Consider the following 19,416-nt stretch of genomic DNA (forward strand, 5'->3'; position numbering starts at 1 on the left):
GTCAGTTTCAAACTGTACACGGGTCCCAGTGGTCTCTTAAAGCCACAGGGTATGTCTCTAGTGGATTTTAAGCTGAGAAAAGTGCAATGGAGCCCGAGGCTCATTGGTTCAGCGGATCAGACGTGTGAGGAGATGTGGGAGGTGCTGGATGGACCATCCGTCACTTGCTTGCTGCCTCCAGCAGCCCCACAGGGAAATCTGATCTGCACACCCCCTCTTAAGACTAGCAGACAATTATGTCTGCAAGGCACACTGAACCAAGAGCAGCTCTCCTCCAAAATAAGAGCACGGAAAGCTGGGACCCACCTGATGTTACTGCACATTCACATAACGCGTCTTATCTGCAAATAGATATGCTTTAGGACCTTTTAGTACACCTTTTAGACTTAGCTGAATGAGGCCTTCAACTCCAGCCATCATTAGCATTATTAGCATCGTTCCACCTCTGATGAACACCAGCAAGTATGAGAAAAACTGACCTATGTACTTCATTAGGTATCTGTGGTATAACTTTATCGACAGTGTAGCGGTGGCGAGGCTCGAGGTGCCCAAACCGACGACTTTTGGAGTAAGAAATCCTTGTGTTTTTTGTGATGCTGCTTCAAATCGCAATAATGTTTTTGTGCTGTCACAGAAAAGTTTGCACTGCATACCGAAACGTACAAAATCCAATGCATTTTTTCCTCCAGGAAATCATCTAAATCCATTTCATTCTTCTGGATTATTTACCACTCCTTAAAGCACTTTGGGTTGTATTTTATTTTATGTATGAAAAGCACGTTATACATAAAGTTTGACTTGATTTCATTAAAAATGCTCAGCTCAGTCTTTGGCACTTGATGAGGTGAACCATTAGGTAGGTGAACCATCTAAAATGATGCAAATAAAAGAAAACAATGACAATAATAATAATCCATGCGTTTTTGAATATCAGTGCCAAAGTATTTTCACAAACAGTAAGGTTTCCCATAAATGTCCCATAGTTTAACTTCAATGGTGACATAGGCCCCTTGAGCAAGAGCAATCTGCAAAGATAATGGCACAATGGCAGTGCGTATTACATTAAGGGTCTGCATTGAAATGTCTCCAATATTTAGACCCCCTCATGTAGCGAAAAAGCTCAATAATAAACACGATGTTAAATGAATGCATCATTAATACATCCCCGACAGCGCCAGACAAAGCGTGAGCATTATTATATGCTGTTTTGTTTTGTTTTTTTGCATTGAAGCGTATTGGCACGAGCGTCGCTCTTACTTTGAAAGCGCCAAGCGGAAGTGTAGCCGTAACGCTCGACTCAGCCCCGCCAACCTGACGTCTGTCTCCATGCCCCGGGTCTTCTTGACCCAGTCGGAGCAGAGCAGCGCCGCCAGTCCGCCTCACTTGCTGAGCCGAGCGGTACCGGCTGGGCGCTGTGGAGACAACATGAACGAGGGCGCCAGGTTCGGGCTCTGTGGACCGCAGCGCGCCGTGGACCGGACCGGGGGGACCTGTTAGTGCTAGTAGTGGACAAGTGGACGCTGTTGGAGTGGAGGGAAAGGATTGGTGACTTTTCTTTTGCTTCTTATTTTTTCTCCTCATTGACGCCAAAGTGGTGCACAGGAGAGAGGAGGCGTGTGGATGATTTCCAAAGTACTTTTGGGGAGTTTTTTTTTAAAATCTGGAATTCCAAGCGGGGACACCTGAAGACATCAAGCCTGAACAGTGAAGGACGTACATTGGGTAAGTTTGTCTTTATTTCATGAGGAGTGCATTCATTCACTTCCTTGTACGCTGCAGTCGAACAGGTTGAGTTGCGTGTGCGTGTGCGTGTCCAAGTCCGTACATGCAAGCTGAACTTCTGCTCATTTTTGATTTTTTTGCAATTTATGTCTCCATACATCAAAGTTCACGCTTCCATCCTCTATCTCTGGTTGATGCTGCATTTTGGAGCCAGCATGGAGGATTAAGGTAGCATTAAAAAAATCCCAATTTGAAGAAAAAGATACAGATATGAAATATTTATTGATGTAAACATTCATATGTTGTCATGTGTTGCTCCCTGTTGAAGCAGAACACGCCTGGGATTTCCACCCCCATCCCGCTGCATCGCTGACGTCTTGTGTTTAAGATGAAATATGAATTACACATCAGCTCCAAACGCCTCGTCTCTATTCTCTCTCATCCTCTTTGCTTTTGAAATCATCCTTTCCCAAAACTCCATAGGGAAACAAACATTGGCGTTAATGCAGGACGCCAATCTTGAGTGAAAATTGCTTCTGTCCACAAATATAGGACACACTTCATCATCTATAATTCAGCTTTATTGCCTGCAACCACTATAAAACAGATACAAATATACTTTAAAAATCCTCTAATGCTGCGTTTTAATTGACAGTGTCTTAAAAGGAGTAAATGTCACCCTATTATTCATATGTTATATATTATATTCATATATTCATATTATTCTAGTAGCGTGGGTGAAGGTATAGGACAGAGTAGTCAGCATGATAAGAGTACAGAAGTACCAGGTCTGTCATAAACGTGTCTCCTGTTCTTCATGATCATATAAGACATTTGGACAGTCACATCATTGAATCCTCTGACATCCAAAGTGCGGTGCTGGGGGCTGACCGTGGCCTGAAGCTTGTTTGTATTGGCCCTCGGCGGCACATTGTAAAAATACAATGAAACAATAGCAAAAAATTGTAAACACCTGGTATTCAATAACAGTATGTCCTGTCCTGTCCGGGCCGATGACAGGCGGCCCTTTGTGTCCATCAGCCAGTATAGTGAGTCCGACTCTGCGGCCTGCGGCGACACTCCACTCCACTCCATGTGCAGCTCTTCTTGCCTCCCCGTCAACTGATCGCTATCTTCCCTCACTCGAGGGTGCGTTTGATTGAGTGGTGGAGGAGGCGACAAGTGAAAGAACCAGAAAAAAAAGAGATAAATCAATCCATTTTCTATCGCTTAGAATGGAATGACAGCTGGAGCCTATCCCAGCCCAGTGAAGCACCCCACCTGGGGTGTCAATTGCCACGTTGATACATTGTGTGTATGTAAAGTTGCTGAAGGTAACCCAATGTAGCGCACGTCCATATGTTAAGCGATATGACTATGAACTATTAACACTTTGACGCCTGCCGATTGTGTGTATTATTCATCATGAAAAACGATGGTTGACGGCGTCCCATCTGACCTTGCACTGATTATCCTCCTCACCAGGGGAAAGTCATGTCGGGAGTTTGAACCCGCGCTTCTCTGCCTCCGAGCCACTCCATTGTGCACGTGCGGGGCCATACATGATTTATGCTCATCATGTATTATTCACCGCTGTTGCCTTTCATGCTTTTAAGAAAATATTAGCATGAAAAACACGTCGGGCCGCTCGGTGCGCCGGGTGCGCTCGCTCAATGGCATTAAAGCCTTCGGAGTTGGCGCCTGTCCATTTTGCCAGAAAGATAGAGAGCAGCGCCGTCGGGCAACGCTTGGAAAGATTGAGCGTTTACGGGGGGGGGGGGGGACGGGAGGGGGGTTACGGCCCTTTTCGTCACGCCTTTAAATGTCGCTTATCCTGTGTCAAACGTCAGTTGGCTCTTTCACGCGGAAAAATAGCCACGACACAGCTGAGCTGACTTGGATTCGCCAGTGCCTTTCACACAGAACACACAGAAGCGGGATGTTGTCACGGCTGTGCACACTTTCACACAGCGTTAACACTTTTTAACGGTCTCAGTGTTTCCCACAGGAAGGCTGTCCATCTGTGGTGGGGGGGGGGGGTACATTAGGTCATGTTTCCAACCTTATTTAACAAGAGAATATGAACTTATTGACTGATGGGTGTTGTTGTGCAGTGGTAGACGCATGTGACTTAAAAAAAAACCAAAAACATTCCCAATGTATCCCGGGCTCCATGGAAGTGTTTGCTGATTTAAAGATATTTTAAATAGATATTTTGCTATATTGATTGTTGATTATTGATTGTTCAGAAGCAAAGGGACGATGGCAAGCTACACAGATAGTCCCGCTATAACAGGTTTGTGAGCGAGGGTAATTTATTTGTGGAGCTCCACATGTATCGGTGTCTGGCCGCGGGGCAATTGAGTGTTTGTCGTCACACCCCCATTTTGGCCTTTCCCCAAAAAGTCCCCGAAAAGTCAACTTATAACCGTTTTAATGCAGGTCAAAATATGCTGGCGTTAAATATCCTCCCTGATATTGTTGGTGCCTTTCAAATAAAGGTGTGGAAATGGTTGTCTGTGTAAAAGGGGCTGTTGACCAGCAGTACAAAGGTTCATTCAAATTGAAAAGTCTGTCAACAGTCAAGGTGAAAATGGCAACGTGGCGTGTGGACGAATACCCGAGGCTGTTGTGTGTCAGATAGCATTCCAAATCAATACTGTACTTGCTCACAGAAATAATCCCTGCAGGATCAATCAGATGAGAATCGCTACCAGCAGCGCCCTGACCAGGAATAGTTTAGGACGCAAAACTACATGAAAGTGGTCTGCATCGGCTAATTAGTCACCTGAAGTTCGATTTCCTCATCTCTTGTAAAAAAGTTAGCGCTCAGCGGCGTGTGGTCGGCGTAGATCCTTGGAAGTGGGCGGAGCGACCTCACGGCCGTGCTGCCCGAACACCACCCAGGCCTGGCGGCAAGGCCGACATGAAAGGCTTCGGTATGAAAACGTTGGTGTATGTCTGTTATCTGCCGCCTGTGTGTCCCGCCGCGCTGGAAATGTGCGAACAGAGCGGTGCTGAGCGAGGCGTGTGCGTCGCTAGGTCCTTGCAGGGGGAAGAAAAGCAGCACTGTTAAGGCAACACAACCTCTCTGTGGACACACAATACACCCCTGTGTGCCAGCCAACAGCACTCCTAACCTTTGTGTGTGTGTGTGTGTGTGTGTGTGTGTGTCGGTGGTGGTGGGCGAGACCATTCCAAGGTTATGTCCACATTGTACATTTGAAAAAAAATCTTACAGTTGAACCTCTAAAGTCAAACAGCAGTTAAGCTGTGCATATATGAAAAGTTGACCAATAAGACATAACAGTTGTTTTTACTTTTTACACTTAAAATGTGACTTAAAATACACTGTCTGTGCAGTTAAAAAAAATTTACATAGCCATTATTTCTATTATTATTTATTATTATATTTTATGTGCCATTATTATATTTTATTATTTTTTATTATTTTCTTTTTTTCTTTTTTTATTTTTTAAAATTGTTTTTATTTTATTTTATTTTATTATAATTATTTCTATTTATACTATTTCCTGTGGGAAAAGTAGGTTCCAATGTATTTTTCAACATCCTGCAACATCCTTGTAGGTTGTTAATCGTATGCAAAGCAAAAGGTGGCAAGGTTCCATTTTATTTTATTTTTTAATCAGAAGCTCTGCATTTTTGGAAAAGACTCCTAAAATAATAGCAATGTTAAGGAAAAGGAGTGGACCGATGAAGCGGAATTCCTCCTGACTGTCACAATTGAATATTAAGTTATAGGAACACTCAATAATAGGAAAATAAAACAAAAACTGGCTACTTTACGGAGACTAGTGATGTCATACAATGGAGACAAGCCAAATAAAACACTGGTTTTCATAACTGATTTTCCAAAAAGTCACTTTTTTATTCTACTAAAGAAGAAAATGGGGTGAAAAATTCATATTTTCAAACTGGACGTGTTCTACTGGACTAAGCCTGAGGCCGAATAGAAATGCTGGAGTTTAAACTAACATGTGTCTGTGTGCGGGCATGTGTGTGGACCCCTCGCTCGCAGCTTTCCTTCACATTCCAGCGTCTTTCCCAACATGAGCAAACAGCACTCGGCCGCCGCTTGCTCCGTGTGCACGCACGCCGCCGGGCACGTTGGTCCACGGCTTCATTCCTGCTCCCCAGGCAGGCAGGAACATTTGTCCACAAGGAGATCCGCCATGTTGTGTCATTCTCTGTGGATTGATGAGCCGCTGAGTGATCATCTCCGACTGTCATGTCATCTTTTAGTTGGGTCACATGTTCCCTGTGGTGCCCCCACACTGACTAGTTGTTTTTTTTTGGTGTCTTCCAGGTCGGAAGAGAGATTCTCTCGGCGTCCCCGGGCCGCCGTTCCGCCAGACGTCATGCGAATGGAGGATGTCGCCTGAGTCGGGCCTCGCCACTCTGCGCCTTGCCTCGCCGCCCGGAGGGATGGCGGCCGCGTTGCGCTCGCTCTGGCTTTGTGTCCTGCTGCCCGTCTGCGTGGTGGCGGCCAGGCTTCCCATCGCCGAGCCCACAGGTAGGACGCACCGCGTTAGACCCTCACGCCATCAGAAACGATGTTAAAAAGTGAAATCCGTTCATGTGGCGTTCATGTTCAAATGGCCAATGGGTGATTTTGGAAAACCTTCAAATATCTGGTGTGGCATGGAGAGCTTATTACATGTGTACATAATTGTATGACCTTCGGAGTCTCGATGTCCGTGAATGCACCTCACGTATGACTGGTGGAGAACGAGGAAGTGTTGCGTGGGAGACCGGGGTTGTGCGGTGATGGAACTGAGCACGACTGTTGACGTGTTCGGGTCAGATTGAAGTTAAAAAAAGACCGTGTGTGAACTGTGAAGGTTGTCGTTATGCTACTATAATAACTGCCTTTGTAATATTTGAAATTGTAATTAATTAGGAACACAATAACACCGTTAATAGAGCGACCCGTTATGTCGGGTCACGGGGCCAGAAGCCTAACCAGGGAAGCCCTACTTCATTCATCTAGCTCCTCCCACCAGGCGTTCCCAGTGTCCTGGGTCCAGTTGGCCAGCTGATTGGCTGCCTTGAAGGGGCGGGAAAGATGAGCAGATGATAAGTAAGTAACCTGAAGGAACAAAAGTGGGAAGTATTTCACCCAAATGTCAAATGAACATGGAGGAGGCCGCTTGTTTACATTTTCTTCTTTGCATTTCCCAGTTTTCTTATAACAAGAATGCTCGCTCATCACTTCAACACAATAGCAGATTTCAAAGCATGCATGTATTGTTTGAACCAACAGCATTTAATTGGACTCTTCTCGCTTTGCTGAGCTGCTTTTTTTTCATCCCGCGCGTCCCCCAGGCAGAGAAACAAGCGAGGATCAATCCAAAGCAAACGTGGAACATGTTTGCTTTAATCATTCCATATTGTAGGGGGAGAGAGAACAACAACAAACGGAGAGGAATAATCTTTTGTTTGAGGCCCGAGTCGATTCTTGTTTCTTTTTCTTTTAAGTCTCCACGCGAGACACCGCGCCGTGTGTGAGACACGATGAGCTCAGCAGTTTTTGGACAGTGTGCGAGGCTTGAGAAACACACTTTGGAAGATAGTTTTCATGTTTGCAGGCACACGCCTCTTAATCAGTCGGTTTCCTTTGTGATCAGAAGAGCCTGCCTCACGCCTGGGAGACATCATGTAGGGAAAAAAAGGGGACCAAAAACAACAAAAGTCACGTTTTTCTTCCTCAATGTAGCAATGCAGGACTACGCTTTCATCCACTGTAGTATGGAACTTTTTGTACAACAATTAATGTGAATGCGTTGTGAACATGAAACGTAATATCAGCACTACATTGTCAAAATGTACGCACTCAGAAAGTACCTTGCAGTATACTTACTGAAGTGTACTGACAGAAGTCACCAATTTGAGACACAATCGTGTCACTTTTGTTCATTTCTCTTAACTTTTTCATTCATTCATTCATTTTCTACTGCTTTTCCTCATGAGGGTCGCGGGGGTGCTGGAGCCTATCCCAGCTGTCTTCAGGCGAGAGGCGGGGTACACCCTGGACTGGTGGCCAGCCAATCACAGGGCACATATAGACAAACAACCATTCACACTCACATTCATACCTATGGACAATTTGGAGTGGCCAATTAACCTAGCATGTTTTTGGAATGTGGGAGGAAACCGGAGTACCCGGAGAAAACCCACGCATGCACGGGGAGAACATGCAAACTCCACACAGGGATGGCCGAGGGTGGGATTGAACCCTGCTCTACTCGACCGCGGTGCAGCCATTCTATTAACGTTTTTTCATTAAAAAGTGAAGATAGACATCGTAAAATACTTGAGTGATGATAAGCAGCGTAGTGATGTCATTATTGAGACTTCCTCCTCCCAATAAGCCTTTCTCTCCCTCCTTTACACCACAGGAATAAAAGAAAGGGGTTGTTCCATGTACTGTTTTTATTATGGTGTTTTATATGCCCACCTTGTATTCTGTGTGACTTTATTGTTTATTTATCTCTAATACAGTCAAACTGTAAAACGTAGAATGCTGTTACAGGAATGGAAGTCTCACCTCCTGTTGAGTGAATATTATTTAGGCACACACGTCTTATCTCACCTACTTCCCCGTCTCCCTGGTGGCGTTGTGGCTCCCAGCAGACGTCCGCATATGGACGAGCAGTAGGGATAAAATGACTGCTGTTTACTGGCAGACGGCTCCGTTTCCCACCAGCCGCCACTTACCTGTGCAGCGTGTGCGTGGAGGAGTGTGTGTATGTGGGTCGTAAAGCAGTTGGCACTGCAGACAGACACGTCCTTGAACGCAGCACGTCGTCTGACAGCAGCCAAATGAGTAAGTAGTTTGGCTGCTGCGTACGACCGTGCCAGACGCTGCGTGTGCGTGTGCACATTCCGACTTGTGAGTGTGTATGTGTGTGTCCTATTTAGTGTATTAACCCCCACCTCTCTTAAGCCGCCATGATTATTGTGGCACCTCCACTCTTGACGTTTAGATGCAGCACATTCAACACACTTTTGCCATTGCATTACTATGTGTGTGTGTGTGTGTGTGTGTGTGTGTGTTTTAGTTAAATCCCCAGGTTCCCGTCATTAAATGTTGCCAAAGTGTGTTTGGGTCGTTACCTGGCTTGTGAAAGCCACGCCATCCTCCCACTCAACGCCGCTGATGCGCACACTCCCTGCACTGCGATCACACCCTCTCTCTCTCTCGCTCTCTCTCTCTCTCTCTCTCTCCCCTCGGTCCTTTTCACACACACACACACACACACTTGGAGGACTTGAGAAGACTCCTCTGGTAACGCTTTGATCATACTGCGTGTTATTAGTCGTGCGTCAGCGTGTTTTCTATACAAGCACAGTCAGCACATCTGGAGCTCCACGCTCAAAAGCTGTCACCTGTAATGTTCCTAACATTGACATATATCAATCAGAATCAGAATCAGAAATCACTCCACACTCTTTATTGCTCTCTGGTTCTACCATATCTTACTTATTGTGTGGAAATATGGGCTAATAACTATAAAAACAATCTTCACTCGCTAAATGTACTGCAAAAAAGGTCAGTAAGGATAATTCATAATGCCGCCTACAGAGAACATACTAACTCCTTATTTCTAAAATCACAAATACTTCAACTTGCTGATATAGTTCATCCTCAAACAGCTAAAATAATGCATAAGGCTAAAAATAAGCAATTTGCTAAAAATGTCATCCAATACTTCTCTACAAGAGAGGAGAAATATGATCTCAGGGAAGAAGTACATTTGAAACACTTCTATGCTAGGACTACGTTATGCTAGCCATAGCATTTCAGTATGTGGAATCAAACTATGGAATGGATTGAGTAAGGAAATCAAACAATGCACAACGATGAGCCAATTCAAGAAACAATACAAGCAGTTGATGTTTGCTAAATACAAGGATGAAGAGTCTTGAACCAGTCATGATGTGCTATATATATCACTATATTGACACGCACTATGGTACCCATTATGGCATTGGATGCTCATATCACCTCATACTTTGGTATGTGACAAAAAATAAAAATAAAAAACTTAAACTATATTAGGAAAGCAGGAAGTGAACAAATGTAACAGTTACTGATTGTAAAAGTACCAGATGGAGGGGTAGGATTTAATAAGCTTTGCTTCTTCCTACTCCTTTTGGACATGTGGAACTGGGAACTGATTATGGGATGCACTCAATTGTAATCTGATGCATGTTCAAATGAAATTAAACCATTACCATTACCACTACCATTACCATTACCTTATATACAAGTCTATAGTTTGACACTGTATCTCCACTCGGTGACTTTTTAACTAACTGACATGAGATGGCCTCGCTGGGACTGCTTCCGCCTTCCAAGCATACCTTGCAGCATTTTTTTGGTAGTTGCTCAATGTATCTGTTTAGGGTTAACGTAGGAGTTGTATCTTACTCCCCGTAGTAGTAGTACTTAAACGTTAAATGATTGCAGTAGTGTTTTGTAGTGAGCTTGAAATCCTGTTAGAGCTTCAACAACATGGCCCGTACAAGAGAGACAAGCAACAGAAGCTCAAAGAGTGGGTGTGTGTGTGTGTGTGTGAGTGAGTGAGTGTTGTTGGCACACAAGCTGCCATCTGTTTGCCTCTGCCGGCTACAAAGTACACCGCTCACACACACACACACACACACACACACACACTTTGAGAACTGGCTGTGTTTAGCAATCAATCACAGTATAGAAATGGTGCTGGTGTTCATGAATCCACATGTCATTGCGCTGATAAGAATAAGAAGCTTTCACCTTCAAGCCATCATCACGTTGGCAGATTTAAGTGCTGAGCCCCGCCCCCCTCCTACCTGCGCTTTCCTCCCAGGGCCCGATGCGATCCTCACAATGAGCTTCTTTGTTCCCAGGCTCCTCAGTCTAACTTATCTGATAACTATCTCAACAATTTCCTTAAGGGCAGCCTGCAAATTAAAAAGCGGCCGCCTGTCAATGCCGTTGTCAGGTGGCGGGCCACGACCCAACCTGAACCAACGCCGTAGGAGCAGCGCAGGACATGCATTGATTTATGTCCAAATGTTTGTGTGCAGCTTGGAGAGTCAAAGATGGTTTTTTTTATGTATATATACAAACGATGCCCATAGGAAGTAATGTAAATGAAATAATCTGTTCCAGGGTCAAACTGTGGCCATCATAAAAACCATTATGAATAGTTTTTGCTCACGACAAGACTACAAGTGTGAAAATACAGTGGGACAGGGGTGGTAAACATCTTAATATGGCACACTGGCCACTTCCAACTTACTTTTTATTAAAAACATTTTTTTAAAGCCATCTAAACAACACAACGCGTCAACACACAGTGTAACCTCCCAACTGTACCATGCGGGCGTCCAAATAACCGTCTTGACATCCATGCACACACGTTTATTCCCGCTGCAAGGTATGCTGGGTAGCTTGAGACACGCTTGTCTCCCAATATGTGGCTGTGTTTGCCACATTTTTGCTTGATTGCAAAACATGTTGAGGAGCTCGTCAGGGACGTGAACGAGGGGGGAGCTACTCATTTATGTAACATATATTTTATATTGGCTTATTTCAACCCCGCCCGCCACAAAAATAACGAACATGAACAAAATTCTGTATTTCAGAATGCTTTTGTTTCTAGTGTTCTCATATTATTAACCGGAACCTTGAATGAAAAGCAGGCTCGTGGGCGCCTCATGTGGTCGTGGGGGCCTACGTTGGTGACCCCCGCCCTATATCATGGTAATCATGTGACCAGAATGCTGTCTTCACGTGTAGCGATGTGCTGACTGTTTATCCAACGCGATGTGATCCCAGCGCTTCTGCGTGTGCTCCGTGGCAGCCCTGAGCGTTAATCAGAACCAGAAGCGTCCCGTCTGGCCCGAGTCGGCAGCACGAGCATTTCTATGAATGGAAACACAAAGCTGACAGAGCGCCTCATCCCGCCTTCATGCTTGATCCATCAGACCAACTGACACATCGCACGCTGAAACCAAACCGGCGCTCTTCCTCTTCGTTTTCTTCCTCCCTCCCCCCATTCTGGTGTGATTCTGCCAGGAGAGCAAAAATAATAAAGCCTTATGCCGCCTGCACAGCGTAATGGAATCCTCGTCTTGGAAAGCGGACAGCGACGACGACGACGACGTCTTTTGGGCAGCGTGCGGCGCAATGGCAGCTTTTTAAATAAACCACGCCAGGAGTGTTTCAAAATTCCCATGGAATTTTATTTGGGAGTGCAGTGCGTCTTGTAATTGGCTGCAGCGCCAACTTTCCCCTGCATCACCCGTGTGGTGGTTTTATCAAGCTGGGGGATTTGAACCGTCTCACTTTTCTAAGCCTCCTAAACGGGTCCTTTTATAAAATGACATTGGATCCCAGTGGAGCGCTTCAGTCAAACTTTGCCGTTGTCAAGAAAGTGACAAACGGTACTGAGCAGACCTGGCAAGTCGTCTTAGTATATCACTGCTTCTCGTAGAGCAGGTGCTGTTTTTTATGCTTTATACCTTTATTGTTACAATTTCTGTAACAGAAATGACATATAATGTTTGGAGTATAACCCATCCCGTATAATTATACAAGATGAGAAATGTCTGAAAGCGGGTCCTGAAATTGCTTGTAAAGCGCTACAAGCTGACCTTAAAAAAGGTGAACCCTGCTTATGTAAGAACTCTGTCCCACTGGGCCAGTAAGCAGCATTAGAAATGGAGCCGTTAGCACTTTTAGCCCCCACTTAGTCCAACCGAGGGCCCCGCCCACTCTGCGTGAGTCTTAATGATGCTCGCCGGGCTCATCAAGAAACACCGAAGTGTATAAACACAATTACAAGGCCTTTTTTTCTTGTAGGATGAAAGCACGGTGGGGCGTTACCACGGTGACAGCGCTCAACAGTCAGTTCTTTAGGCTTGTTTTGCATATGTGTGTGTGTGTGTGAGTGACCAGGGCAGAGGTGGTGTCGGGGTCAGCAGAGGGTAACATTTCAATCAGGCTTCACTTCCTGCCATCATGGACGCCCTCCATCAGCTGCTTCCTGTTTTTGGTTGGACATTTTCATCTTAGAAAAATCTGTGTTGGATAAACAGGAGGACATGTTTGGAGGACTTCAGCACAAATGTCATCATTCGTCTTTCTGTCAATAAGTTTGACAAATAACCAGATGGAGGACAGTTCATTTAATTCATTTTCTACCGCTTTTCCTCACGAGGGTCGAGGGGGGTGCTGGAGCCTATCTCAGCTGTCTTCAGGCAAGAGGCGGGGTACACCCTGGACTGGTGGCCAGCCAATCACAGGGCACATATAGACAAACAACCATTCACACTCACATTCATACCTATGGACAATTTGGAGTGGCCAACCTAGCATGTTTTTGGAATGTGGGAGGAAACCGGAGTACCCGGAGAAAACCCATGCATGCACGGGGAGAACATGCAAACTCCACACAGAGATGGCCGAGGGTGGAATTGAACCCTGGTCCTGAGCCCTAACCCTAGCCCTAACTGTGAGGTCTGTGCGCTAACCACTCGACCGCCGTGCAGCTGGACAGTTCATTGAATTCATTTAATTGTAGTGAAGATTTGAGCGTTGTGTCAATAGTTTTCAAGGAGGAAGAAACATTTGGAGATGAACCGGTGGAAGAGCATCCCTTTTCAAAATACATTTAAAGTTTAATACTTTCAAGCCAAAGGCCTTCGAAGCAGTCGAAAGAACAGAACTCAAGGTGACCGTCCATCTGTGGGTCATTCGCTGCACTTACTTTGTCCATTATTTACTTATACATTACTTGCAGTATCACTGGTATACTGTGAACATCCAGCAGCAACACGACATTTGGGAATGACTACGATTTGGATGAAAGCAAGTGAACCAAGTCCATGAGCTAACTTGAAAAGCGTTATTGATGTCACTTCCGGAAATGAGGCTGCGAGCTAGTTTGAAGTATAAATGTAATTTTTGTGAATTTACCGTTCCAGGTGGAGTAGACTAATATCCATTGTAGTTTTTAAGCATTTAAAAAGGATTACACTTTATTTTCTATACAGGGTTGTCGTTTTTGTTATATACTGTTTTCAGTACATTTGTGGTTGTTCTGGAAAATATAATGTAAAATATGTCAGCATATGCATATCATCTATTCTAAAACAAGATCCTTCGAGCTCTTCTTTTTTTTTTTCCTTCATGAAACGCCCTCAAATTTTGAAAGTGAGCGTTTGCGCACCTCTTCTCTTCAAAGTGGAGCAAACAAGTAAGGGAGATGATGGGTTTTTATTATGTTTGGGGCTCATAAACAGGCTCTCAGCACATATAAGACCGTTAAAGCATCATTAAAAAGTCACTTTTCATCAAATTCCATCAACAAGTGGATCAGAACGTGATGTCATCACATCCTGTCTTCGTGGGTCATCCATGCGTCTTGCGCTCAATGGAATGTAGGACAGTTTGTCTTTGGAATGACAATTAGCGCCGGCCCGCCACTGGGAGGCTGTTGGCGGTGTGTTGAAGGCGTGCTGGAGGGGGCCATGGGGGCGGGTCGTCCCTTGTACTGATGAGGCTATAAAAGGAGCAAAGACGTCAGGACGCTGCCAGGACGCGCTGGACGTACGTTAGCTTCCGAAGCTCGTTAGCGAGCACAGCCAAGCGTTTTTGGCCATAGTCTGAGGGGGGGGGCGAAGTTGGCAGGGTCGTTGGTGGCTTGTTTGGAAGCTAACGTCTATCTTTAACTTGTTGTCAGGGCTGAAAGAATAGCAGCATCAAGCTGGGGAAAGCCTTCCCTGATCTCTGGCAGCCCATCGCTCTTCTCGCCACGTCCCCCTCCTGACAGGCTGCCCCCGCCACGGTGAGAGCTTGTCCGGACTTCCCTGATTAAGAGCATTGTACGGAGGTATTTACATCCGGCCAAAGCACATTAAAGTGACATTAAGGCTCCTTGATGCACACTGGAGGGGGTTCTGAGAAAAGAAGGGTACCATTGGCAAGGCTGTGAAGTGAAGGGGGGGGGGGGGGGTGCGTGTGGGTGGAGGAGGTGAAGGTTGAGGCGATTTGGGGGGACGCCACAGTTCCTGTGTGAAGGTCATGTGATCCTGGCGCGTCTGAGTGTGCCAAACGTTGGCAGCCGGGATGCTTTTTCACAGGAAACAGCGAGCGGACGGCTGCTGTGGATCACCGTCTGGACCTTCTCGATATGTCCTCGCCGTATGGTGAAGACTGCGTCCAGTTCCGGAAAAGCGAAGTGCTTTATCGATGTAATGGTTTTTCTGTGATGTGAGCAGCTCGGCCGCGTTCCCTTATCAGGCCAGCTGATGAAGAGGAGGGAAAGCTTGATAAAGATGAACGTCTCCATCTGGAATCCAGAACTCTGAAAAGGCACGCTAATGCGTTCAAACGCTGTGAGCTTATTGTATAAAATCACCTGCTCAACTCCCCAAAGAGACTTGGAACATTGGATTATCTTTGCTTTGTTTTTATGCTTTATGTCACTTTGCCCTTCATGGAAAGTAGCTGCTATCTATTCATGTTTCATGCCTGAATACAATTTAAGCAGTACATTATGTTTAAATTATGTTTTGTTTTTTGCTCCAGGTAAATAATTTACATTTGCATATGTTTGAACTCAAACTCCATTTACAATATCTGCTTTTCCCCCATTTGTCCACCCGAGGCTATTTGTGCAATTTGTGTATAAAGGAGGAGGTCCTCTGAGGAGGTCCTCGGACTACAAACAAGTTCCTGCTATGGCGATGTAAGTGGACTTGCTAGTCTAGGTCTAGGTTCTAACTTGTACCCAGTGTTGGGCACGTTACTTTAAAAACGTAATTAGTTATAGTTGCTAGTTTCTTCTTCTAAAAAAAAAAAAAAGTAACTGAGTTCCTAACCGAGGTACTCCATTACAAAAGTAACTAGTTACCAGTAAAAGTAACTAATGTACATTTTACCTTTGACATCAACGAGGTTAAAGCAGTGTCTGTACATCCATTTGGCAAACGCTGTTTGGATGTGCTCTAAACACCCGCCCACCCAAGTTCTCTGATTGTCCGAAAACACAATTTTACTAAACCTTAGCCAATCCTCATTGTTTATGTGGTTATCCCTCCCCCCTCCCTTGTCACTCTCACTGCGTTACAGATTAGTTAAGAAGTCGGTGATATATTTTTAGGCAGCTTCAGTAACGGGGTGTCGAAAATGGTAACGGCGTTATGCTGACAGTAAAAGTACTTAGTTAGATTACCCGTTACTGAAAAAAGTAACAGTGTTACTAACTAAACGCTGTTATTCCCATCACTGCTTCTACCTAATTGATAAGTGAACAATGGTATACATCTTTGTAGTTTGAAGTCCAGAGGAGTATTCAAACTTCTAATGTGAACCTCCAGTTGAAAAAGTTTGTGTTACAGAGTGTAAACAAAAAAAGCCTGAATTGCTATATTGTGTTGGTGATATTGTGCAGATATTAGCCTGGTATTGGTGGGATGATTGGAGCAGCAGGAGTAACATTTATCAGCCCAGAGGGTCTGTAGGAAGGACGCGAGGCTGCTCAGATGGATTTATGAACACATCCACTGCTGTTATGGATGACCTGCAGGTTGTGTTGTTGCCAAGCAGCGGGAGACGAAACCCCTTTAAACGCTTCGTATTTCCTTCTCCTCCGCCACAAAAGAACATCTTGCTCTCACACTAGGACTGGGACTCAAGGGTCCAGAAAGACATTAAAATATCGGTTAAGTCAGAGATTTTTCAGATTTTTATTCAATAATTATGGTTTTGGGAGCCGAATGCTTGATGGACCAAGTACATGAGCTCCTGGTCCACGTATGGCACAGTATGAGTTCCGTTTCTACCAAACCGCAAGTTCATTTTCGAAACTTGGAACATTGGACATCGAGGCATTCAGAAAAACGCAGCGTGAAATTGGTTTTAAATTGTCATTATTATGCTTGGAAAAGTTTTTAAGTCTTAAATTTGACCTTCAGAGATCCTGATACACTTGTCTGAAATGTCTTGCTAAGATGAACAATGAAGATTCAGGGACAGCTAAGGACTGCAGACCAAAGTGTCTCAGCTTTCAGGCGGATTGTGATCCCGGAGCTCCAGAGTTTATGTAGTTTAGGACCATCCTGTGACATGACAGGAAAGTATCCATGATCCCAGTCTATGCTGGGTCTGGTGCTTCAGATCTCTCCATCAGCCTGAACTGAGCACAAGTGTGTTAAGGAGTGAGTGAGTAGCGGGCGTGGACAGACTTCCCACATAAAGAGGCCTTTTCTTTCTCCGCACACCGGACTCCGTGCGAGTTTGCGGAGGATAAATAAACCTCTTCACACAGAAAAAAGATGGAGTCTGTAAGCGGGCCGTTCTTGAGCCGCATGCCGCCGCATCTCAATGAGAGGGCCTGTGCTATTCTGAAGGACTGTTTGTTATGATACTGAGCTGAGAGGGAGGGCGGGGCCACGTGGGGTGGGGGCGGGCCTCCTGATTTATGGAGTGACCGTCCGCCTTGCGGTGCTCACGAACACACACGCACGCATCTGGCCTCGGGTTCGAGAGAAAGTGCTGCCGAAGGTGAGCAGGGAGAAAGCAAGTGGCAACGTTTGGCGGTGACGACGGCGACAACAATACAAAAATGTTCAAATAGTTCTTCCTGGAAATAACGTCAACCTGCCAGTGTTACAGTTCGTGACCTGCAGGTCCACATTATCTTCATGGATGATGACAGCATCTGTCTGTGTAGCACAGGGGTGCTCATTAAGTCGATCGCGATCTACCGGTCGATCGCGGAGGTGGTACTGGTCGATCGCTGGTCGATCGCGGCGTGACATTAAAAAAATATCATCCTCGCATCAATGCCGTCACTTGATTGATATACAGGGCAGCCATTCAGATGACAACTGAATGTTGCCCTTCGGGTGACCAATCAAATCAAACAACGTCTCTAAGTGCAGCAGAACTTACGATGTCAGCCTATCATCCATCCCCGTTACTTGATTGACATACAGGACAACCAATCAGATGACAACTGAATTTTGACCTTTAGGTCACCGCTCATGCGTAAACAGCGATGCAAAGTGCTAAGCTAGTCGGCGAATTGTGAGATTTTAAGCCCTCGCTAAAGTTTATGGTCACTAAAATGAGTGAAGGAGCTGGACCAAGTAAAAAGGCAAAAAACATATCACTTCCATACGGATATGGAATATTATACGGATATTGTGATACGGATATTATCCATGACTGATAAACATTTGGAAGTGTGCTTGAGGCTGGCTATCAGCAGCTACTGTCCGGACTATGCATCCCTGGCTGGTTCAATTCAGTGCAAGTCATCAAAGTAAACTCAGGTAATTACAAAAAATGTTAATAGTTAATTATGTGTGTTTTGCAATATTGGCTCATTTGTGTAAGGTACATCAACATACATTGTACGTACAAATAATCCTCAATACATTTGAAAATAAATAGATGTTTTGCATTTTTGTAGTGGGTAGATCATTTTGACTCGGTCATTTTAAAAGTAGCTTGCATGCTGAAAAAGTGTGAGCACCCCTGGTGTAGCACCACAAGCTAGTACAGGTGAGCCGTGTGTCTGTGGTAGGTGTTCATTCAGGGACTTCCCAAATGGGAATTTCATGACAAATCACAGGAAGTGTCCCTTTTTGCTACCGATCATTTATTATTTTCCCTTCTTTGACACATGCTGCCAAATGTGATGCAAATAAGACTTCCATCAGTACATGCTTATTCATTATCATCATCATCATCATCATCATCATCATCATCATCATCATCATCATCATCATCATGGTGGTTCCTGGTCTGCGACATGAGAGCAAACGTCTTACTAATGTGGCGGCAGCCAGCCTTTCAGGAAGTGTCAGGGCTCCGTGCTGCAGAAAGTGAACTGTGAATCTCCTGAGATGACGGTGTGTACTCTGTAACACGACGCCCCCCGCTACGTGTTTAAGACATTTTAAGACATATGTTCTCATTCGTCTGCACAGAGGTCACTGCCAATACGCCAAGTCAGTCAGTCAGTGAGCCATTCATGCTGGCTTTGACTTTCTCCTCTCAGCACAGGCGCCTCTGTGTTTTCCTTTTTATGAATGGACCTTTTTGTTTGGGAATATAAAAAAAACGTGTTTGTAGCGCCAGAGGCCTCAGTGAGAACAACGTGGCAGCTTGGAGTGCTGTATTGCTTCTTTAAGCTTCGCTCAGTGCGCTTGTACACTTGACACATGCTAAGTGGCTATCGTGCTAACACGAAGGTGATGTGATGACAGGTTGTGATGTCATTTATTGAAGTTTTTTAACAAAGTGTAGGTGTGTAGTCCTTTTAAGTGAGTACGTCAGCTTGCGGAGTCCAAATTGGGATGGAACACGCTAATTTTGCTGACTCGAAATTACTACTGCAGCCCGTCTAGGCAGCTTTAGCTTGTTGCTGCCACATAAAAGGCTTACATAATATACATAACCTTGCTGCTTTTTACATTGTGATAGATGAACATACCTGTCAACGTTTGTATTATACAATAATGTACATTTTACAGATAAATAAAGGAGAATGAGTGAAAATATGGAAGGGCTCAGGGAAAGAAGCACAACATATGTTAGTTTCCCACCCAAAACCAGTGGGTTGACTGGGATGTTGACAGTATGTAGATGAATCAAGTTGTTTTATT

The 19,416-nt window shown here is 44.9% G+C and overlaps 1 protein-coding gene across 6 annotated transcripts in view; it reads left to right on the forward strand.

Moving 5' to 3' along the window:
* Positions 1-1,345: 1,345 nt before the first annotated feature.
* fgfr3 (fibroblast growth factor receptor 3) overlaps positions 1,346-19,416 on the forward strand; it is a 52,029-nt gene continuing 33,958 nt past the window's right edge. For all 6 annotated transcript variants that reach the window (XM_058076985.1, XM_058076984.1, XM_058076986.1 and 3 more), the window contains exons 1-2: positions 1,346-1,722; positions 6,050-6,256. In XM_058076985.1, coding sequence (XP_057932968.1) covers positions 6,115-6,256 — 142 coding nt within the window. In that variant the 5' untranslated portion in view covers positions 1,346-1,722; positions 6,050-6,114. The remainder of the gene's footprint in view (positions 1,723-6,049; positions 6,257-19,416) is intronic.

The sequence above is a fragment of the Doryrhamphus excisus genome, chromosome 7 (assembly GCF_030265055.1).
Source record: "Doryrhamphus excisus isolate RoL2022-K1 chromosome 7, RoL_Dexc_1.0, whole genome shotgun sequence".
NCBI classification, from domain to species: domain Eukaryota; kingdom Metazoa; phylum Chordata; class Actinopteri; order Syngnathiformes; family Syngnathidae; genus Doryrhamphus; species Doryrhamphus excisus.